Source organism: Pieris brassicae, chromosome 3 (assembly GCF_905147105.1).
Source record: "Pieris brassicae chromosome 3, ilPieBrab1.1, whole genome shotgun sequence".
NCBI classification, from domain to species: Eukaryota; Metazoa; Arthropoda; class Insecta; order Lepidoptera; family Pieridae; genus Pieris; species Pieris brassicae.
The window spans coordinates 17,530,396-17,555,467 of NC_059667.1; the positions used below are offsets into that span (position 1 = coordinate 17,530,396).

General features: G+C 32.1%; 1 protein-coding gene across 2 annotated transcripts in view; it reads right to left on the reverse strand.

Moving 5' to 3' along the window:
- The window catches only part of LOC123707231 (steroid receptor seven-up, isoforms B/C), a 60,859-nt gene extending 36,770 nt beyond the window's left edge, over nucleotides 1-24,089 (reverse strand). Inside the window, exons 1-2 of one of the 2 annotated variants that reach the window (XM_045657108.1) lie at nucleotides 23,659-24,089; nucleotides 13,781-13,930 (exon numbers count right to left, since the gene is read on the reverse strand). In XM_045657108.1, coding sequence (XP_045513064.1) covers nucleotides 13,781-13,930; nucleotides 23,659-24,034 — 526 coding nt within the window. In that variant the 5' untranslated portion in view covers nucleotides 24,035-24,089. Of the gene's footprint in view, nucleotides 1-13,780; nucleotides 13,931-23,602; nucleotides 23,622-23,658 lie in introns of those variants that run through there. The other variant, XM_045657109.1, reaches the window with a different exon arrangement.
- Nucleotides 24,090-25,072: the final 983 nt, after the last annotated feature.

Here is a 25,072-nt window from a genome sequence, read left to right on the forward strand (position 1 = left end):
GAGTTTAGTTGCATTGTCTGTAAAAATCTATATTGGGTCGCCAGCAAATTGCGTCTTTAAAATTTGACCAATCTTTTGTCTAACACATGTCCTCGCATTTTAAATGCGACATGTCACTTTCCTTATAAAGATTACACTCTAAGTACGAGCGAGTGTTATTTGTACATAGATAGAAATTACCATTGCAGTTTGAACACATTCTAATTTATATACAATAATTCGCCTCAGATTCATGTACCTGATGTTTTTTCTAATAACAAGTGGGTGATCAGCCTTCTGTACATACACACGGCGTCGACTTTTTGGGTTTAAAGCATGTCCGGTTTCCTCACGATATTTTTCATTCACGCGCGCGAATGTGAAACGCGCACCTAGACAGTAAGTTCATTGAAGCACAGTCGAACCTACGATCTCAGGGACGAGAGTCACGCTGAAGTCTCTAGGTTAACTCTTGTTGTAATGTTAAGTGATACCACCGCCGACCATTGACACTAAATTCCAGAGGGCTCGCTCGGCCTTTTAAGAATTGATACGCTCTTTTCGCAGTGGGCAGCTGGTTCCACATAGTGGTGGTATGCGACCAAAACTGCCTTAAAAACGCTGAATTGTGGAACGTCGGTATAGCTTTAGTAAATTTGTGCAATATTGTATAACTAATAACTATCCTATATAATTAGCATATGTCAAATAAAAAATTTCTCTAACTTTGAAGCGCATTCTTTTACGGATTAAGTGAAAATTAGCTCTTTATTATAATTATGTCGGTATTTATGTTGATTGGACGTATTTGTTGATTTTATGATTGGATACGGTATTCGTCGTTAAATATTGGTTATAGGTTTATTAATAGAAATTTGAATATACATTTTAAACCAATAAAATTTCGACTATCAATTAATGAAAGTTTTTTGGAATGCTTCTCTATATATAGATGTATCACTTGTATATAGATATTTTGTTGGAATAGGGAGGAAACACGTATTTCTGTTGTGACTTAATATATTTATACAGCTTTCTGCATTAATTAGACAACTTTTTAAATAAATTTAGCAGTTGTAAGGATAATATAGACATTTTTATAAATAATAGTTCGTGCTTTAAGAATCTCAGACGGAGGTTGGCAATTAAACAGCGATAAGCAATTTGTTTTGTACCTTAACTAATAAATATGTTTTGCATTCTCGACACATAAATTATATATTAAACCTCCTTAGTATGTCATCAACTTACGTTTAATAATATATTGCATTTGCCGGTTGAACTGACAAATAATCTAATTACAAGTTTCCAAAAAAGTTTCTAAATATGTATTTCAATGAATTAAAAAATTAAACAACGTCTGTACTGAAATGGAGTCCGCCCATACTATTTTATTACAGCGTCAAAAAAAGGCGAGAGCGAAAATACCGTAAAACGAATGACGATCATACGAGAACGTCGCGCGCGCTGTTTATGTAAAATTTAGTTAAAGGCTTCACAACAGTGACCATTATTTTATTCCACTATAAAATATGGACACAGATAACAAGTAATTTCTATTAAATTGCCAAATGTTATTCAGAATCTAACCACGCTTAGCCTATATACGTGAGATGTGTTTAATTCCACACACGTACAAAATTATCATTGCAATTTGAGTTATAAAACGTTGGTGTATGATTTATTTTTGTTTAACATCAGGCGTTCTTGACATACATTTTGTATTGTCATTTCTAAGACGGACCAACGGAATTATGACCCACGAATTCTTTGTGTTATAACAATTCTTGATAGAGGCAAACGTATTATTTAAAAATCTAAGCCTCAATCAGTTAGATAATATTTTGTAATTTTTTTTGGTTTGAATATAACTTATACGCGAAATAAATAACATTTAATAAAATATTATAATAATTCGATAAGATCCTTAGACATTCGTGTTCTATAGATATATACACTTGACATTTTTTCTGAGATTACGAACCTTGTAAAAATAGATGACACTTAACTAACAAACATTTTTGAAGTGAAATTTCTTTATCGGCGTTGAAAAAAAAAATACTGTCACATTTCTCTGTTACGCGCCATCTTTTTCTTGTCCCTACCACGGCTGATTCGAAGCCATTTATAACAAAAATATATAATAACGATAACAGTGACAGTAATAATTCTTCTACAACTAATGAAATTGTGTTATAATCTTAGTTGTAATAAGGTAAAATGAAATAATTGTATTATTTGTGTTCATGTCTATGATAATAAAGGCCTTTTGTTAAACTTTATCTAATTTAACTTTATTTAACCAATTTCTTATAGTAGATCATTATTCGAAAAATAAGGTCATAAAGAAGTTTCACTTCTTACGTGTGTACTACACACGCACTTTTTTTTTAAATTAGCCAAGAATTTATAATTTTCTGTAAAAGAGGAACAAGTTCTATAATATTTTTACGGGATTGATTTGTACCAAGGCAACGAAAAAATAAACAATTATTTAAAGACAAATTAAAGCGTATAGTTTTCTTAATAATGTTGTTAGACTACAAAATATTGCAATAAATCATTGCCTATCGATCTCCGGTTATAATAATTGTCACACAGACATTAAATAGTCTATCCTTGAGTTACTAATTACATCGACAGAGATTTATGCACCGTCACTCCTTGCAATTTCAATATTAGGATTATGTATGCGTATGCTAATTTTATATTTCTGTTATTATACACTAATAAAATGTCGGTCGTAAATACTTAGAGGCCAATTAAACGAAGCAATCGCTATTTTGTAAGGGTTTTATAACCGTCTTTCATGAGATATAGGAGATATAATTAATATTTTTAATGATTTTACAAAATTGCAATTTTAAGACTTTCAAATTGTGATAATTTTGATGTACTAGAAACCTAATATAACTAACCTAACTGTCAGTAATCTGCGACTGTATGTAATGTAATAGTTTGACACAAATTAAATATATTAATTATAATGTAAAAAAAATTGTTTCGTAATGAAATGATTTACTAAATCAATCATATTTTGGGGTGTAGAAAGCGAAGTTGAAATACCTTTTCAAGACATAAATGTAGTTTCCTTGTCGAGATGTATCGAAACTTTAAAAAAAAACATTTTTTATAATCATACCAAAATCGCTAATAAAAAGGGTTTGCTTACATTGACTAAAGTTTGTTTAGTAACTAATAAATTATTTACACCATTTACGCCTGCATTTATTTTTTATCGTATCAAAAAGTGTTCACATTGCATAACGTTCGTTGCTTAACTACACGTGTAACGTAAAAGCTTTTAATACAAAACATTATGCAATTTTTCTAGTAAGTTTTAATTTGTGCAATTAATTTTATATTTATAAGTACTGGTTTTCCGTAACTAAAAGATATGATTTCGTTCTTAGAATCGACCATAAAAATAGATCTAACATATAATGTAACGAACCGTATTTTCTGTATGTTGAAGATTACTTGAGCCTTACGGTTGAAATCAATTCTAGCGATACATAACACGTGTTGATATATTTGCTCCAGATCAAAAAAAAATATTTAAAACCTAGGGATTAAAAAGAGTGGCGGAGAGTTTCCAGTTTTTGCCCGCTCTACGCCCTTGATGTGCGAACTAGTAAAAGTAAATTTAGAATTAATTCAACTTATTTTCTGACGTTCATAAGTATACTTGTTTTCCTATGTGAATAAAGTTATTTTGAGTTTGACTTGGTGTGTTTGTCGTACAATGAAAAGTACGGGAATCATTTCTAAGACACCTCAATATACAAGTGTCCTAATAAACGAGTGTTTTAGGCACGAGGAAACGAGCGAGCAATGATTTGATTTGAGATGAGAGCAAGGTTTGTGATACGAGGAATCGCACACTACACCGCTACACTAACAGTTTCTCCCACCTCAGACTAGACCTGTCTGTGTGCTTCTTTCCCTCGTCTTCGAAGTATTTTCGATTTTAGTAGCGTTTTTTGAGTTGGTGTTGTTGGTGTTTTGGGAGCTGGATCGAATTAATGTTAGTTTTGATGGGGAAAATTGCTTTAAGTTACGAATAAGGTTTTTACGAGTTAAACTCGTATGTCCTACCACTGTAGATATAGTTATGAATGACACTATTAAGCGCCAATGAAATGTCGTAGCATCTCGCTAGTTGACCATAAAATATATTTACGATAAATGCGTTGAATTCTTTTGATATGTATGTTTAAATGCAAATTGTTAGGGTAATTAGTCAGTAAAGTACGACAATTTGATTAATTTCTTACTGAGAACTGGGACACGTGCGACGATATGATACAAATGAACGAAATAAACAAATCTAGCATTAAGGAAGTATTTCAATATGTAACAGACTGATTGATACTCTCAATTTCATAGGGCTCGCAAGTTTGATGCCGGCCTTTTAAGAATTGGTACGACATTTGTTTATTTTGTCTATTTTCTTGAAGGACCCTAAGTCGAATGGATTCGAAAATACTTTAACGAGCAGCCGGAAGCTTTATAAATACTAGATAGCTTTAATTGATTTAACGTGTGTCAATCTCTTTGTTAATTAAAATTAATTAATTCTTATTATTGAGAAAAATTCTGTACTTCTATTTGCAGCGCCATCTAGTAACAGTGGTAATCGTTATTGGTTGTTTTTGGCCATCGCTTTTAACAATGTAGTGCGTCTAAATAAAAGTCCAATCTAGTAGGTACTTTAAAAACCTTCCATTCCAACTAATCATAAAAACCCAAAATTTTAACTTAAAGTATTAAAAACGGTAATACAAACACAGTAAATCGTGAATATAACCAAGTAATTACCAATGTGACTACGTGACGTAGGGAATTATGAAATATAATGTTATTTTATCACTGCCGGGCGCAGTGCATCTTAATTCAAAATCTTCCTTAGTACGTCACATCTTAATTTACTGGCTAGTTCTGTTGTACTATCTCGTTAGTCGGTTCGATACACCTCGATAATCCCTTATTTATGTTTATAATTTGTCAAAAGAGACTAGCACGCGACTACGTGTCGCCCACAAAACGGACAGCGTTTCTTTTGTTGATCTAACGGTTGTGTTGTGATATCATTAAAAAATTCTCGCTTTACGACAGGCTGAAATATCGCCTCCAATACACAGATTAGTACCGTGTTTTACGTAGAAAGTTTTAGAAATTCGATGTCTTGATAAATGATAGAACAATCGACACTCGACGCATTACCGAATTCCAACGACGCGTGATTCGTTAATTCAAAACGGCCAAACAATCCGAAAGAAAGCTCTAAGCGCCGCCCACGTGGAATATTCGATTTACGAAACCGGATACGGAAGACATCAAAACAGTACCAGATCCTAATTAAATATATCGATGACGATAAAATTCTTAGAAAATATGCTAAACATCTGAATAATGAAGTGATCGAGCGCGTGCGGCGCATTCCTCGCTGGCGACGGAGCTTTGGTAATTATCGGCTTATTAAGCGGCTCAAGATTTATGTCACGGCCGGTAACGGGTATAGTTTTTACAATGATTAACGATGATGATGTAAATGATATAGACACTGCCCTAGATAGCGCTAACAAGGTCCTTAAAGAGCAACGATTCATATAAACCATACACCGGCGAGAACGTGCAGTTGACCACAATAGCGTACAAGCAGGCTTGTGATAATCATAATACGCTTGCAGATATGTGATTAGCTCTGGGGTCACGGAACGGTCGGTGCTAGAGTGAGAGGGCACCCGCTACACTCCTTGCACTTGAGAATTATCTAATAAAAGCTCCTCTTCCGAACGACCGCAGGGCGCCTAAACCGCTATACTAAACTGTGACCTCACGAAATTCTCTTGCACGATACCAGCTATGATTCACATTTAATGACGGACAGACAGACTGACATATAGATGCGGACGTTAGATGAATCCTAAGCGGCCGCGTGCTTTCCTCGTAGCATTGAAATAACTTTCGACAATAAAACAATATTATTTTGACAATTAAACTTTACATACAATATCCTTCAAATTCTCATGTCTCAATGTCTTAAAGGGAAGAAATTGGCGAGTCTAGCTTTTCAACCACAGGCAATGAATGCACGGCCAACGCGATTTAGCTTGAGATTATTCATCGTTGTTGTTTATAAATCAATAAGTTGGATTTAATTAGTTACACGAGATTATATTTAAATAATTTAAACGAAAAGTAATTAAAATTAAAAAAACAAACACTGATTTATGTTACACGTGTCAAACCAATCAATAAGTATTCTTATGGGATAAGCTCATTTTAATTTAAAACAATATTGAGCCTAAATTCAATGTTAAATAACAATCTAATTTTTTTATAGTTTAGGTACAACAGTGGAAATTCGCCAAAAACACAAATAATGTCGTTACTTGACATCTAAAAAGTTGGTTTAAATGTAATTTTAAATGACCTACTTAATTTTGGGACACATAAAACATTGAGGCATATAAACAAATGTAATAATGTGTGCAGATGCCATAAAATAACGCTCCACATGACTTGTAAGCTTTAAAAGCTCGCAGTTCCAATGTTTCTAAATTCGAATACAAATATAATTTCGAGTCAGCAAAGTGCACGATCCTAACCGGTTCTCTACTAGCGTAGTAACCAATATACAGTGCATTACTTGCTCGATTATACGGCGGAGCCTGAGAAAATTTCACCAACAGGAAACTATCATAAATGCGTATGAGCAAAAGGTAATCTTAGTTTTACTAGTAATTAGCATTAACGATTTAAAATTAGAATATAAATTAGAGACATAGTTCGTAAGTAGGAGATTATGGATTTTTTGTTAAGGCTTACTGTGTTGTTTTTGGGACTTAAACTTAAAAGATCATCTAAATATACACTTAATAAAATATATAATTAAAATAATTATAGAGGTGTAATTAACTCATATTAAACAAAGGCGTGTATTCATGTAATATATTCAACTAACAAGATACAACGATATCTCATTAGTGGGGAATCCCCCATGGTGTTAATTATAACATAAATAGTTAAATTATTTATTACAATATAATTAAAATATTATGTTTAATTAAGAAATCGATGCAATACTAATAATGCATTTAAGTTATTTTTAATATTGATTGTTAATTAGTAACTCATTCAGAAACGTTCAGAATTCTGAGTATTAAATTAAAAGTTAATAATTACTTTATTTGACTCAAAAAACATTACATTTTGTATCGAACTAGATTTGGAAATCCATAGTTGCTTTGAAATGAATTTCTCTTATATTATTAAATTATGAGCCAATTTTTTTTTGTGTTTGTTCGCCTATAAGTCACTGTCACTTGTATTTTTTCTGTCTTTATGTACCAAAGTATCAGTGCCGAGCATTGGCAAGCTTTTGCAAATAATAATTTATAAATAAATGTTCGCAACTTAACAATCAAATTAGTCTCTACGTTTATTATATGTTAAGTAACTTTTGCAAAATTATTATATGTTCAGACATCGTATACTCTATAAGTCCTTTACTATTTCATGATTATCTGTAATATCAAACAAATTTAAAAAAAAGAACTAATTACTTAATTCAATGAAATAACGTTGCACTTATGATAAAAATTAGAAAATATACCGGCGTTAATCGAGACCACTCTAATAAATCAAATCCTTAGTTCGTTAGGCGTACGCCGGCCTCCCAGCGGGGGTGCACCTTCGATTCCCGGCGTGGCAAGTGGAACATCATTGAGGTAACCCCCTGTAGGTGAATATTTTGACGTGCTATATGCTCGCACGTCGTGTTTCCCGTGATGAATGGTGTTCATTGATGTTTGCGGTATTAGAAAGCGGAATTCCGATCAATGAAAAGTATTTCACCAATAAATGTACGTAACACAAGTTATTCAGTTCTTTGTTGTACTTAATATTTTGAAATGTCTGTAACATGCTATATAAATAGTTCTGTATGAGTTTTTCTACTTTATTTATAGAAGTTTACCACATCATACATAATACTGTATGTGCAGTAAATGTTACAATCTGATTTTTCTAAAATATATGACAATATTAGTAAAATTGTTTTTAATAAAAATCTGTGATTTATTCTTGTTACTAAGCAAAAAAAATATTACAAAAACTGCGGCTTACATGTGAGATAGGCACTTAACAATGTTTTCCATAAGATAGATCACTACCGAATATAGAGATAGTACTTTAGTATATAGATATATGTATATCTAAAATTATTGAATAAAATGAATTATATGAAAATGAAAAAAAACACGAAATTTTTCGCGCACCAAACCCCATAATAATTATAGCAAATTAACTTGCTCATAGTCTATATTATATTTATATATTTGAACCACAATATCAATTAGGACCAAACCTCAAATGAAGGTGTCTGTCAAATTTTTAAAAGTTAATTATCGAATACTTTTACCAGTCGGGGTCCAACGATACATCATACAGGAGATAAATCACGAGGTGATTGATAGTTGGCTATATCTCACGCTAGATCCTTTTTTAATCCGAACACAAATGATTTTACACTTCGCCTTCGTCCATTTCGCCTCGGACTTTATGTTCAAATTGGATTTATTCGTTGTGTTATTGTTCAATAGCATTATTTTGTATTTAAAAAGTACTTTCTAATCAATGATTCAATTATTTCAAATTAGTTTTACTATTGAATTGTATATCCAATTTTTTTATTGATGCTCATTTGTTTATATTTCTTTCGCATGCATTGTTTTTTATTGATAAATTAACTCTTAAGAACCTTAACGGTATAATAGTTATTTTGTTTAGAGTTTAATACAACATTTAATAGTATATAAACCGAAGCCAATTATTATCAAATACCAAGATTATTTTAACGTTTATCTATTTCATTGCACTATACCATAGATAATAAACACGGAAAGAGCTTTTAGTTTGACGCAACAGCATTTAATTGCCTTCGAGATATTATGTAGTTGAATCGTAATTATACGACTCGCACCGCATACGATACAATCACCTTTCATCATGTGAAATTCAATATTTATCTACCATTGTATAGAGTAAGGCTAATTTTAAAGTTATCAGGTTTCAATCAACGTGCTTGGATTAGAAGTTTCCAAATTCAAATGCAAAACGGAATCACGCCCGGAACCAGTAAGGAACAGGTAGGGTCGGCCACCTTGACCATGGCCAACCGGTCTATGTTGTCTTGCATTTAATTAATGTTTTCGGTACTGACCAGTGCAGGGGTTGGATAGGGTTTTCGCAATCGTGGGAACGAGTCGGCACGTACCGCGATTACATCTTTATGTTAGGTAGTGAGAGATGGTTTCCCAGAATTTGGACCATTACCGAGCCAGAGCGTCATACGAGACATGTCACAGTTATTATAAGATAATATCTTTTTGACTGTGACGCGATGCCTCGAGGTATTCTGATATTTTTTACTGGACGTTCACCGTAATCGCCAAACAATTGTGTTGGAATTTCTAGTCTCATTAGGTCACGTAGTGGTCACTGTTCTCACGGTATGGACTGGACTAATCCAAACATGCATTCTTACGGTCAGTTGGCCAACAATGACCGCACCTGGTTGAAGACGCAAATTTACACCCTCTTTAAGACCCGACTTCGATTCTTTTGACATACCCTTTGTACAAATAGGCGTAAGCGAGGCGTATTTTTGAAAAAAATAATAGTTGAAGCAAACATTGCCATAATTTGCCCCTGGGAATAGAATGATGTTTTTGACATGTTCTGTGGGCATAAAGGGAAGCCTTTGTCCTTGATTTTGAATAAAGAATTTTTGCGCAAGAACTGTTTAATTAAAAGGAAGACGTTATATGTCGCGACGGATTTGACACAAATGCTTAAACTGATTTGAGGTTCTACCGAATTGGATTAATATTAAATGTAAGGGGTTTAAAATCTAATATAAAAAAATATGTTGATGATTTTTTAATGCCATTTCTAGTTTAATTACCATAAAATCAATTGTTATTAAAATTCACTGCGAACCCTCGTTAAAAGAAAATTTTTCTAAATGACCGGTCCGGTACAAAACTTATTAAGATATCACAAACAATGTGTTTGATTGATGCGCTTAAACAAAAGGCGTCCGTTAAAATGACGGGCGTACCCGCGGTCTATTGTATAGCAACGATATGCACTTTTAATGAACTGGTTTTTAATGTTTTATAATCAATCTAATGGTTACTGTAATGTATTTAAAACCCCTTCATATACAATACAATAGTTATATACTAGCTCTAGATATTTTGGAGGCTCAAACCCAATTTTAATACTAGAAGTACAACAACAATTCTTGAAAGGTTTTTCATCAAAATAAAGTTAACCAACGAGAAATAGATACTGTAAGTGTATTCAAATCTACATCGCAAATAACTTGTCCAATCTCATTACTACGTATCTTAACGTTTCAAATAAATCACACTACGATATAAATCTGATATTATCTTATCGCACCCATATCATTAACAAATCGTGTTTTATCGACACTTCCTGAATGAGACCTTTTGACCGCATCCAAAAAAATCGAGATCTAATACGATCAGGCGACAAAGCAGCACGCTTTTTTACTTTTTTAATCTTACGTTTGCACCTTTGTATTGTTCGGTGACATAAACAAATTGTTTGTTGGACGATATAGGGGCCGGTGGGTTAATGGGGTGCTTAAGGGTTGAACAGTGGGACCCACTTTCCTGTGCTCTTATCTTGGTGAGGTGTGAAGTAACGGCCGTTTAGAGTGGACATGGGATACTAGTTTAGTATCTTTATAATTTAAAAAACAAAATGTTTATTGAAAAATTGAATTTAACACTTACTTTTAACTAAAATTATAAATCTACAAACTTTAAGTCTCTAAAAGCTAGTTAGTCATATAATCATTCTATTATAATATGTTTAATATTATTTTTATACGCACATCAGTAATTTAATTTTAAAGCTAATTGCTCAAATACCATACAACTTTATACGGCGTTAGTGGTCTGTTTAAGACAGCATAAATGTGAAAAGGCTGTTAGGTGTGTTGTAGTGTTTTAATTTACGTCCTTTTTATTGATATAATTTATGCTCTAATATTTTATATAAATTATGCCTATGTTTAAGAGCCTTGTATATTTTGTAATTGTTGTCTATAAAAGACACGAGTAGATACTTACTTCAGTGGTTTTTTAAACATCGGTTTATCAACAGAATTATCGACATAATTTGAAACTTTAACATTCTTGTTGTTACATGTTTATAATAAAATATATAATATTTTATTTATACACACACTTGCGCGTCAATTCATTAAATTTTTTTGACTGTTTTATGTGCAAATACTTATGAGAGTCAAATGAAATTTTGAAATTTATCTTTTTCCTTTGAATCAAATGTAAAGTCGTAGTATTTTTTTAGGATGGAAACATTTTAGATAAGTGCGGTAATGTCAAAGGTACAAATGTTTTGACAAAATGGTAGCTTCGGTAGCACGCGTGGGTGGATCATAAAAATACTGGTATAGACGATAATTTCGATGTGACGATTGGCTCCGAGGCTTATTAAAATATTTAGGTATTCTTTAGTACTACTAATAAAACTTTTTTAAAGAGTTTTACTAATCCCGATGCTAACTACAACTAAAGTAATTATTTATATATTGTTGTTGTTGACTGATATCCAATAAATTTTTGACACACAATTGTTTTGTTAATACAATTATATAAGTTTAGTTCGGGTTATATCTAAATAGTTAAGAGTTAAATCCTTATAATGACGATGATGAGTGCGAAAAAATGTCAAGTCGCGGTTTAATAATGTTATTTTTTTAATAGTACTGTTGGTTGTGAGACATGGACTATTAAAGAACACACAAGACGTTTCGAAACTTTTGAGATATGGTGGACACGAAAGATTATGCAAACTGTTAAAATACGGAAAGACGAGTATCTCGGACACGTTTTGCAGCATCAATACGACTGCAGCTTGGATGGCTGATGGGCAAAATTCAAGACAAGAGACGGACAGGTAGAAGGAAAAGTTGTGGTTGCAGAACGTTCTGTTAACAGTCAACCTTTACACAGTGTTTCCCAACGTGGGGCCCATGCTTCACAGTAGGGCAATCTGATTGTTACGGAGGGCTAATATGAAAATTTACTTACTGTGTTTCGTTAACAATTTCCTAGTCATTTCTTCCTCAAACCAATAATGTAATTAACTTAAATTAACAATTAATTTTTTCTTAAGTAAAAATTATTTATGTCATATATCAATTTTAGTAAGGCTAAGGTGGGGCATGGGTCAAAAAAGTTTGAAAACATCCTTTTTTGACCTATGGTACCAGAAGAAGAAATATTTTACTAGCTAACATTTCCTTGGGTTACGTCATATGAATGTAAACTTTAATCCGATATATTTTTAATAATATTTTGTATATACTTTATATATTCGCAAATATATAAACTTTTCATAACAAATATACTCACAGTAAGAAATTCAATTAAACGTAAAACAATTTGAAAACATTGATTACCTATTATTAATATCATTAATCAAGGTCCTGTCTTTAAAACAATAACCATCCATATTAATTCCACACTAATAACCTATTATGGTACATAACATCGTATGGTTCACCGCACACATGACACAAATAAGGTTTTGAAACATTTGTGCAAAACTGCAAACTGCTGAATCTCTATTTTGACATTAACAAAATAATTAGATTATATAATATTTTCGTGTCTTACATATTGTATGCCACGACTACGATAAACTACACTGCAATGCTACATTGAAGTCCTTATATATATTTTTAGAAAGAAAACTTTATTTTTATATATAAGTATAGAATGAATTTAGAACATAGTTTATACAAGAACGTATTCTAATTCGAGACTTACCCTCTGTTCACAAAAATTTACCGTGTGTTAGGTGAGCTTTATCGTACCAAGTATTGAGAGTGCCCTTGGGCTCTTGTCCGACTAATAGCCAGGTAAGATTAATGATTTTACTAATTACACTTGTGACAATCAACAGGTTTTTGTTAAGTATAAAGGAATCTAATGTGTTAAATAATTTGAAATTGATCAAAGAAGGTTGTGTATTAATTAAAGTATGAACAATAATCTGCTTTAATAACGTTAAAGTCAGGAGTTGTCAACCTTTCATTATAATATATCTCTCACAATGGCACAGGGCAGGCAATAAAGCAAACGGGCAGGATGCTACTTTGTATTAAACAACACAAAAAGGCCCAAAGACCAATAAAAAATCTGTATACTCAGATAATTGTACAATTAGCCGTAAATAACGCCAGTAAATATATACATGTAGTATATAATTACATAAAAGTGTATTTAACTAGACTGAACAGTTGTACATTAAAACTGTCGTTCTATATAATTCAGAGCGCAATAAAGATTGTCATGGACACTTAAATTTTCAAGACGCAATTAAAGCCGCTTTATTTACTGAGTAAGACCATAATAACTTATTACATAGTACTTACATAGTAACGTTATGTACCGGGGGACAAAGAGAAAAACTTTAATAACATAAATGTCTTAATAGTGAGTGATGTTAGTAGCTTTGTTAGTTTTACAATAACTTTAAAGATAGATTATGAAATCATAATAGTCTAGTCAGAGCCAACAAATTACTACGTTACAAAATTTCAAAAATCGAATCTTGTAGCATTACAATCAGTGGGTATTTTTTTTTCAAACTTTTCGACACAAATTATGAATCAGTAAAGAGAACACAGACTATATTTAGTAACTACGTAAGCTTGAAAATTACTAACCTTCTCTCCTCATGCCCATTTTGAGACATTTTCTTAACCGGCAGTACTGGCACTGATTTCTATGGTGTTGGTCGATGGGGCAGTTTCTATTTCCTCTACACGAGTACGTTAGATTTCTTCGAACTGACCGTTTGAAGAATGATTTACAACCTGAAATTGAGAAAATTACAATTAAAAACAATTTCAAAATAATGCAACTGACAGTACCAGTACCAGTTGTGACGATTAAATCGGAAAGGGTTTTGTTGCGAATTGTCAAATTTTTGTTCAGTCTTTAAGTAGTTACATTAAATTCGCCATTGCCCCATAAATAAGGAAAAAAACATTTATGTAAAAGTATAGACACGCATCATCATGTCATCAACCAACACTTCATTTATTTGACGTTTAGCATGACAATCTATAGACATTGTCAACTGTCACACAGTACCGCGAAAAGTAAATGTCGTAGGCGTTCAAAAATCAGTAGTTCCACCATGATAGCATGCGCTCATATCTTTAGCTATTGAATTATATTTACATAATTCTATAAATCATGGCTACCCAAAATCGATAATTCGTCCATTTATATGGAGGTATACCATGCTAACGATTGGAGACCGTCAATATTCCTATTTAAATATATAGTTTTGGCCTCTCATGAATATATTATTGGGTTTTTAGATATATCGTGGAATTACAAATCACTATGGCGCCAGTGGAATGTATGTAAGAGATAGTGAAATGAGCTAAATTATCTTTAATGATACAAATGCAGAATTAATTGATTTTTTATTGCCATTGATAGTTTCATTTAAATTTGAATATATTCTGATGCTAATTTGCTTAGTCTAGAAGAATTGTGCTGTGATCTTTTAGTTTTACAATGTTTTTGCTATTTTTGGTAAGTTAAAAATAATATTTTGCTTTAAATGTAATTCACGGTAAAATATAAGAAAATAGTTGTCTTTTTTGTAGGAGATAATACCTTATAACCGGATACTCGGATAGAGTTGGTATGTTTTTGTATACAGTTTTGATAGTTCCCTCAACATTTGTAGCGATGACGCAACCTTGGTTCGCAAGTAGAAGAACACAACATTTAAGTCGGAATTGCGATTGCTATTGAAAGTTACAGAATCCCGGTGCTGGACTCACCAGACCTCGCGAATATCCTCACCTAACGTTATCTCGTCATTATCTTTAAAAAAATTGAGAAACCTCGTTTTGCGTTTTAAAGTCGGTTATATCATATATCAACATTTTAATTTACTATCAATATCTTTCTATTAATTTGATATATTTCAAAAAATTAAATCTGACATTATTTATTTTACGAAATTTATGCGCGGTCGAAGTTTTGACATATCGTGATTTTAACTTTCTAAATCATTAGTTTGATCCTATTAAAATATAGATAACACTGTTATTTATATATCCTTTAACAAAGAGATCTGTCAAATAAACCAAACCGTTGAATGAAATCGAAGTGATTAATTTTTTTTTAAATTATGAATATATATAATGTAGTCGATATTTATTTAAGCGTCTCTCATAAACAGCGTGTAAATTAATTATTATATATTTTGGAGAATCCAAATTAATAATTTATGGGAGTAGGTTAGTATGGTCTCTGGTCTGCTATTAAACTCATATTTAAATAGAGAGTAGAACTTTGAACATTTGATAGATAAGCGGTTTTTATTGTATGCAATGTCTAATAAAATATACACACATACAACTAACAGTCTGGGATGACTTAACAAACTGTTTCATATGGTATACAGCTACTGAAATTGTAGACTAAGTTTAAAAAAGGCGAAACAAAGCTCGCAGGGGCAGTTAATTGTTAATAAAAATAACTATGCAAATTTATTTGTCAAATGAGCTTTAGTAATAAAACCTTTTTCTATTCTTATTGACTACAGTAGCCAAGGCTTTTTGACTTTATCTACTTCCTTAATCAATTAAAATTGGAACATTCAAACTTCATTCAAATTCTAAATTTAAAATTCAAGAAGTCAACAACTTATTGTAGGATTAATCGTTTCGTTAAACGATCCGATTAACACGATATCAAATATTTTAATAATATTTCAAATAAAGCTATTACACTTAATAAGACTACGATTAATGACATTATGGCACGCAAGTGTGAACACGAGACTTTCTTATTAAAATATTCAAATTACATTATAATCCATATTAGATTTGTATATGACATGTAATAATCACAAAGTTTTGAAGTTATAGTCTTTTGGTACGGAATTAGTAATAAACATTTAAGTGTTGAAACTTGTTGGATGACGAAAAATTTAATTCCAAATTTGAATTTAAACGAAATATAACAAAACCTTTGTGACCCTACAATTAATGTAAGCGCTTGATTTTTAAACTAGTAAAAGCGCATAAAGCGTTTCTCACAGCCACTAAGAATACTGGAAATAGATAGCGTATTCTGTATAATTCTAAGAAGCTGTGAATAGCTGGTTCCACATTTCGGATGCAATACACCGTTAGGCGACGCGCACGTTCACTACTGATAAGTGATAAGACAGCTTCCCTGGCTTTAACTCATATAGGCATATAATGTATATATTTATATTTTAACGAAGTTTCTACCTAATATCGTGTTTTTTTAATTATGTTAAAAATCGACATCGCATTGTTTTATTTTAAGTAGATATTTAATACTAAAAATAATTAACTACTTTATTCTGTGCCTTGGACTTAATGAAACTATAGCTTTGGACTAACATACAAAATAGCAGTGCTACTACTGGGTTACTACATGCGACTCTTAACCCTGAGGTCCAAGGTTGCAACCGTGTTAAGAAAATCATCGTAACGAAACCGGCATGCCTTAGACCCAAAACGTCGATGGCGTGTCTCAGGAACTCCTGATCACCTTGCAAAAAAAAAACATCATCACAAACAGATTTAAGAGGTTTAAGAGGTGAGATTTTTTAAGCTTTGAAGCCAAATATTACACTCAAATATTATCTAATCAGTTAAACTAACTTTAAGCTTGTTTTTACTGTCTATTAATAAGTTAACCCTTTTAAAGAATCAGAATTCACCAAAGGCAAAAGTCCCAATGGATTTGTATATGCTACATGTTCTGTATAAGACGCGGTGTGCACATGCCTCCAATTACCACTATCGTTGGGAAATATCTCACAAATTGCATGATAGCCAGTGCATTGACATTGCGATTTGTGGAAACAAGCTTAAGAACATGCAGTTTTCATTTTATTTAATGTCTAAAAAGATGCTTTCCTCGCTCTACGAATAAGTTGTACAGAGACCAAACTATATAAATTCGTATATTATTTATTAATTTTTAATTATTTTTATTACTATGTGGGTTATGAATACTGTAAATGTTTGTTTTGTACATAGATTAGGTATAATTATATAAAAAACTAAATTGTTATTCTCTGTGAGTTTTAAGGCCCGCACGGCGACAAAATAATATGGCCAATAAAAAATCAATAGCTGTGTGTGGAAGTTCTGATGTTATAGAGCTAGAATATACGCTGTTTTATATATAAATTAATAACTAATAAATAAAAATATAAAATAAATAAATATTTTTCTCTACACTCATTATCTCCTTAAAATATCTGAAATTTATTTTAATTTTATATGATTATGTAAATAGACCATAACAGGAATTAGACAAAAAAATTAAAATTCGCTTTGGGAAATACCCAGTTTTGAGTCATGGCGAATTTTTTGGGTATTTTAATCTATAAATTCTGGAAAATAAAGACGTACAATCAAGACTAATATCATTATTCATGGCTTAGAATCTTAACCGTACTAATTACAGCCTTTATGATCTCGGAGCCTAATGATTTTCAGTGAAATGATTGATGAGTGCTGTAATAATCTCACTCAATTGATTCCAATCTAATTCAATTTAAAATTTCATTTCTAATAATGCTCTGGTATATGTATCGAACGTTGACCTTTGATTCATTTATTATGCATTTCTCCTAACTCTATACTGAATTCAAATACATATAGTATTGGTAGCTCGAATTGTACACGTCAAATATATGTTACCATTTTTAATGGATTTTTAACTAAAAACTATGACAAAAACCATTCTTTTACAAATTCCATATACATAATCTATTTTTAATTTACACGATTATTGCATTAGCTTAGCTGTAAGGGTAGTTTTATAGTTATGTTGTTTATCGTGGTAATCGTTTGGTTATGACCAGTTTCCTTACATAATCGTAATAATAAAAAAATGATAGGCAAAACAAGTCGTTGAAGAATTTCAAATCCATTTCATCGTCAAATTTCTTACACAAGTGGCGTTAAAAGCTTTTTGTCTATGTGTATCATTTATTGATTTCTAATAGGCAAGTTCCGCCCTCTGAGCCTAAGACGTCGATAGTCTGAGCAAGTTTTAAATGTGCATGGACAGTCAATTGGTGCACAGCCAACAGAAAAAAAATGTGTGAGTGCACTAGTGTACACACGTAAGAAGTGAAACTGCTTTATGACCTTATTTATTTATTTATTTTTTTAAATGATCTACTATATGCAACTTTACAGAAATTGGTTAAATAAAGTTAAATAAGATAAAGTTTAACAAAAAGGCTTTTATTATCATAGACAAGAATACACATTTTTTTTTCATTTTTCCTTATTACTACAAAATTATTACAGAATTTCATTAATTGTAAGAGAATTGTTACTATCATTGTTATCGTTATTATATATTTTTGTTATTAATAGCTTCGAATCAATCGTGGTAGGGACAAAACGTGTAACGGAAAAATGTGACGCGTAACCGAAAAAACCCGGTAATTTGTTTCCAACGCCGATAAAGAAGATTCACTTAAATAAAAAATCCCACAGACATGTGCCTGATTTAATATATATTAATAAAAAGATTACTAAGAATTTCATACGAAAATTGCATTACCGTAATCTCATTTAATCGAAACTACAACGAATAAGCAATATTTTCAGATGCCCCAACTATGTGACAAAACTATATGTTAGAAACCTAGTGTTGTACATAAATAACATATAAAAGTATCGATTTCATTAAAAGAAGTCACTAATTCATACAATTTAAGTTTATTGACAGGTTTAGTGGCCGGAGAGAGCGCCACACACGGGCCGATAGTGGATTCAATTTAAAAAGTCAAATGAGATAAAAATAAATAAGTCGAGGAAGACACTTATGTTTAGAGTCGCTCGTAAAGATAGGGTTAACTGCCACGGTATTGCGGGACAAAACATACCATAAAGTGACCGGTTATAGTGTTGTGCTGAGTATCGATAGTGTGAAATTTTTATAGTTTTCGATTTTCGCTTCGGTCGTAAATTTGGATTTTGTTAGTAAAAGTATTCATATTGTATTGTATTTACCACCATTGTCTTAAATGGACGCATTCAAAAAACTTTGTTTTACATTTCAAATTCTATGTATTATGTGAGTATAACATACATGTCACATAACATATAGAACATTGGAAATGTTTCGCTTAATTTTTGATCCTTATCTTGCATAATTTAAAATGTTTTATAACATGTAAACGTGGTGGAACAGCAATTTAGAACACTGATACAGATCAAGTTATAGAACATATAGAAAGTTCGTTAGGCAATACCACACATAAAAAAATCTATAGTATGTTAATTAATATCTTAGCTGGAACTTGATGACATACATTTTTAATATTTTCTACCTCAGTTGATTATAAAATGTGATTTTCAACTTAAAAAATATCGATATAATACATCACTAAACTTAGGTGTCAAATATGTAATGTCGCTCACGGACGCGAGCATTTAAGTCAAAAGGAGCGCGCTTAAAGAACTTTGTCGAAGCAACACCATAAAGGTAATAGGGCATTTCTCGTAATGATTCATAGGCATTTACATTGACAAGGTTCCAAGTTTAACAGCGGGAGGTCCACCTGTTAATAAAGTGGATTTGTCGACATCAAAATAGCAATTTACGGCCAGCACTAATGGTCGCCCTTTATAAGGTGAATTTTGAATTTATTGTAAAATTAGGAACGGAATTTTCTAAAAGATAACACATCATATACCTAGTATAAGAAACTAATACTTGTCTCGTGTGTACCAAAACCACTTAAACTACGCATTATTCAAATTACAATAAACTTTCCAATAATAAATTACAATGGAATTAAATTGACCGAATCTAACAAATTTATTCAAAAATATCAAATGTGTTCCGATATTACTGAAAAGATAGCGAAGTTCACGACCCGTACGGTGCCATGCGTGATAAGAATGTAAAATTCACTCTAAATTATTAATACAAACGATTTTATTCGCCAGCTTAAGAACTTGCCGCCATTTTAGATAAAGAGGCGTCTGGTTTTGTGTTACGAAATTTAAAAACGATATTGCTAATGCCAAATTGTTTTCTTATCTGTGAAAGTGGGAATTCCACACATTCCAACATAATGTTATGATATGTTGTTTTTGGTACGTCAGTTACAACAAATAGAGCTGGTTCATACGGTCATTAAAATGGTTTAAATTAAACAAAAATCAGCGCTGGACGTGGCAATAGCTTGAAGCGGCTTCAGCGCTAACTTATTTACAGGAAAGTACCTATTATTCATATTTTCTAATACCTGATTCAAATAAGATTTTACATGAGGTGGCATACTTCCTACTTCTTTGCCACATTGTTCTCCGTCTTCAGAATGATTTTTTTTGTATTCTAGGAACATTTTACACCTTTTTCACCGATAAACCGAGTCTCCAGACATGGTTGGAGAAGATACGCAACATGGCCCAACTCAAACATTATGTTTTATAGTCGATTCAGTCGAATTAAATATTAAAATTATAATCATATTGTTTGGGTTTTACAACCTATAAAATAGTGTTGACATTTATATTTATTGAGAAAAATACGATCGAAAATTAAATTTCAATGCTCACCGAATAATTCTATTGGAAAAATAATTTTATTTATAAATAACTTAATTGGCTATTAAAAACTAGAAAAAAATCTTAGTTAATGTAAAAATCTTAACTTAAAATCTTAAAATAGTACGTTATTTCAAATGGACTAAAGCAAGGAGAAAAATTGACAAAAGGATATTGAGACAGCTTTTCAAGAGTTAAATTAGCCATCCAACTGTGTTTACGAGAAAATTTAAGCAGATGAACACAAAAGCATATTTGTAACTTTTTAAGTCGATAGGGTCATGGAGTTCAGTACGGGTCAAGGCTGGTCTTTGGGCCCGATGCACTATAATAAGCGAATTATCTCGTGCATATGAGGTTAATTCTACTTTTAAATGTAATTATGAAACATATGAGGCACTTATGATATCTTATAAGTAATGTTATCTTAACTGAAAACGAAGAAAGCTTAATTTAGAGAGCCCCTCGTGATTATTCAATAGAAAACTATCCTTATTGAAATAATTACAATACCTATATAACAACATTGTACTTTTAAAATAATACAAATGTCTAACACGCAGCTTAACGCAGAAAGGATGACGGAAAAAGCGGGAAAAGTTTCAATAAATATTTTTTTCTTAATTCCTTCTATTTTCAAAAGCGTATAGTAATAGATGGCACTACAGAGTAAACTAAGGCATATCCTGTCATTAAAAATATGAATATCTATAATAAGATGTATAGTTATAAGCAACTGTCATTAGATGTACATAATAGTTAGTGGCGAGTGAAAGAGGTTCCCAAGATTCATTCAATTTTTTATCTGTAAGGCTATCTCAGTCACTTAGATAATTATGTTTGAAACCTAACCGGTGATTACCTGCATCATTCTAACGGGCAATCTCAATAGTCCTTTGTCTCCTAATGAATCAGGCAATTTCTATGTATATTTCTGATCAGTTAATTGGGATTGCAAACATTCACTACCGGTATTCGATTACACATGAGAGTAGATTATAAATCAAAAGAGTGAATGTAAATTGATGTCAACTGATCAATGATCTGTTATCAGTTTTGCGCGTCTTTGTAGTTTTATTTTCTATAGTTATTTGCGCAACAACCAAAATTAACTTTTAAACGAAAACCTATTAAATAAAATTAAAGAGTCATATGTATGTATGTATGTAACAACAAACAAGAAAATATTCTAGTACGTAACTAATAAAGATACACAATGAAATGGACATTATAAAGATTGGCCATACATAAGATATTGAGAGATTTTATACCTTGAATAATAAGTTGGCAACACTATTATTAAAATGTACCTCGCGTGACAGTTATTAGTTAGTATTACTGTAATTTTGTGCATTTGCCGTTAAAAGGCTTTTATTCTGAGTATTTAGGTCAATTTAATTTATACCCTTATATGACTTAAAGTTATAGAAGATTTATATTTGTAACACAACATTCGCGTGTATAAAAAAATAATCCCTATACGCCAAATAACATACACGCTCGTTATTATTACAAATAAATTTTGAGAAATTACGTCCTCCTTCTGTGTATTAAAAATTATTGTTATTAATCACGTATTAAGGAACATAAAACAAACAGCAGGAAGGAATTATTTTAGCGATACTTAATAGAACAAAATGTCATGAGAAATTTAGATATTCATACTTTCCAGAAATAATTGATTGTGAAAGCTCGAGTCATGTTGGAAAATAAATTCGATTAGATTTTTTTAAAATAATATAAGGTATATTCTTATTTGAGATATGTATTAAATGGGTGCATGCTTTGAAAGCTTATCAATATCTCATAAATCTCATAGACTTAATATAGAAGCCATGCTTAAAATTAGCATACCAGCAACAAAAATTGTCCTTTAATATTTAATAAATTGAGACTGGTTTTTCATCACAATAAAATATTTATTTATTTAAATGGACGACAGTTATTTACCCACGTTAAATAAATGGCGAATTTACGCGCTTACACTTAATTGAATTCGCAATTAAAGGTAAGTAATGTCAAAGTCCAAGCATAGACAATAATTATTTCTGAGTAACTTACAGGTTTTTGAAAAGGGTGTATTCTAGAAGCCGCGTATATAGAGTATAAATTGCCACTGAAAGCTCCCCATTATTATAATAAATTATATACACATAAATCACAGAGAAAACAATCTATCACCACGATTTCTAACACTTAAAATATATTTGCAAATCTTGATTTACGGTACATTAGACATGGTGGTATAAGCTAATAATTTATATGTAAAATAGGATAAATTCTTGATTTATCAACAAATTCCTCAATTGACTGATTTGCATAAAAGTTAAGCGCCCCTTATCTTAAACAGCAGTCTTTGAAAACTTTGTTTTTAATTAGCCCCTAATTAATTGGTATTTGTGAGTTGGGCGTTAATTATTTTGTAATTTATAATCTTGTTTTATTCTATTTGATGTAGTAGAATACGGAAATATCATAAATATAATTATGCAAACAGGAACTAAAATTAGGAAGTACATAATCGAATAAAAAAACTTATATTTACATAAAGAAATGAAAAAACATTTCATTGTTAATCACTGTCAATGCGCACGTCAATTTTAAGGTCCAATCATATACCGCGATTATTTTATAATTGTACGTAAATCATATTTATTGATTTAGCCGCGAGGTCTATTTGAGTTATCACTCTCATAAGACATGGTGCTATTTACATATTACTTTTTTTGAAGTTACAACTAGTAGATTATTTCGCGTGGTTGTTTAAAGGTTAAATTTTATTCCGATTAATGCAACGCCTCTATATCTTACAGAAATTACCAAAAACCTAGACAATGAAAAACCTTAAACTTAGTATGACTGCGCGAATTTGGGGTCAAAGTTCAAAGCGTTACCGACAGGTTAAAAGCACGTCACGTCACAGCACTTTAACACATCACTCACTGCCTACATACCCTCACAAGTGAACTGGCCATAGTGCTTTCCCGACGACTTGTCTCCGCAAACGACGCACTCCACGTTTTGGCCTTTATCCGTGACAGAGGAGCCGCTCTGCGTCGACGCAGCCTGGCTGGCGGGCGTCGAGGGCAGCAGTTCATCATCGCGCCAGCTGCCGCGGAAACCGAGTTCGAGAGGCGGGTGGTCGGAGGCTCTCGGAGGGCAAAGGCCCGGGCCACCGACCCCGCCGTATACTAGCGCTCCGTGCGTGATGATGCCGGTAGCGGGCGACGGGTAGGACGCGGCCGCGCGCGTCAAACGTGTGTCAAGGGTCGCGGCTGAGTCGCGACTGAGTCGGGTCGTGGCACGGTGCAGGCCGCGCCGCTCCGCCATTGGCCCGGTGGCCCGGGGGCAGAGCGAAGGCCCCGCCACCTCCGAACCCCCACTCGGGGGGAAAATCTTTCAGCCGGTACGGTCGGAAATACAAAGGAACATTTTAATATTTACCTTTATTTAGACATTAAAAGGATAGTGTTCTTTTACTTCTACGCACCAACACAAAGCACTAGGCTTTTAGACAACATTTACATGTTTTGTCATGTACAGGATTTTTTTATATTTTCTCAATATTTATTTATTGCTAAATTTTTTTAAAAGTATTACTTAGAGAATATTTTTTTTATTATTTAAATCTATAATGTATTTCTATCAATTCTATTCTAGTTGTCTATTCGTCGTATCTTGTATTGAAATACATACTGAACGTTATAAATATCTAATAATAGATATCTGATATCTATAACTTTTAAGACCAAGAAACTGGGGTAGCTATTACGACGAAATCGAATAGAAAAATGATCATGTTGAATAGGTTTATATGCAGACCGTACATGAAAATCCTACTTTGTATCAACTTTCCGACGTCCATATTTCTGCGGGAGTACCTATAGCTCCCTATTATACCTAGTTCCTTCAGCCTTCAGACAGATGTTTCACTCAACTAGTTTTTGCATTCGCCTCGCAACGTGAATTACTACGCTGAATATTTTTACATAGATAAGACTAGGGTAAAGTATTGTGTACTTCTAGTTAAATATTTTTCTAAAATATAAAACTTAGAGCTTGTAACTTCATATTATACATACCACAGATTCGTTAAACTGGAATAGGAATATTTAAATTTGGAAATTCATTTAAATAGAAGACTTTTGTACAAAGTTATGCAAGTGAGCAATTAAACTCGCGTGATCTATAATAATGATCGATCCGCAGTGATCTAGATCGATCTAGATCACGGGGCGTCAGTGGGCGGGGCGTACAGCGCCACTCCTGCGCACTCGTCAAGCGCTCGTCGCGTGCGCATCACGTCCGTCAATGTCAGTGAATTTTGCTTTTTTTAGTACTATTGTCTAACGGAATGTATTTCTTTTT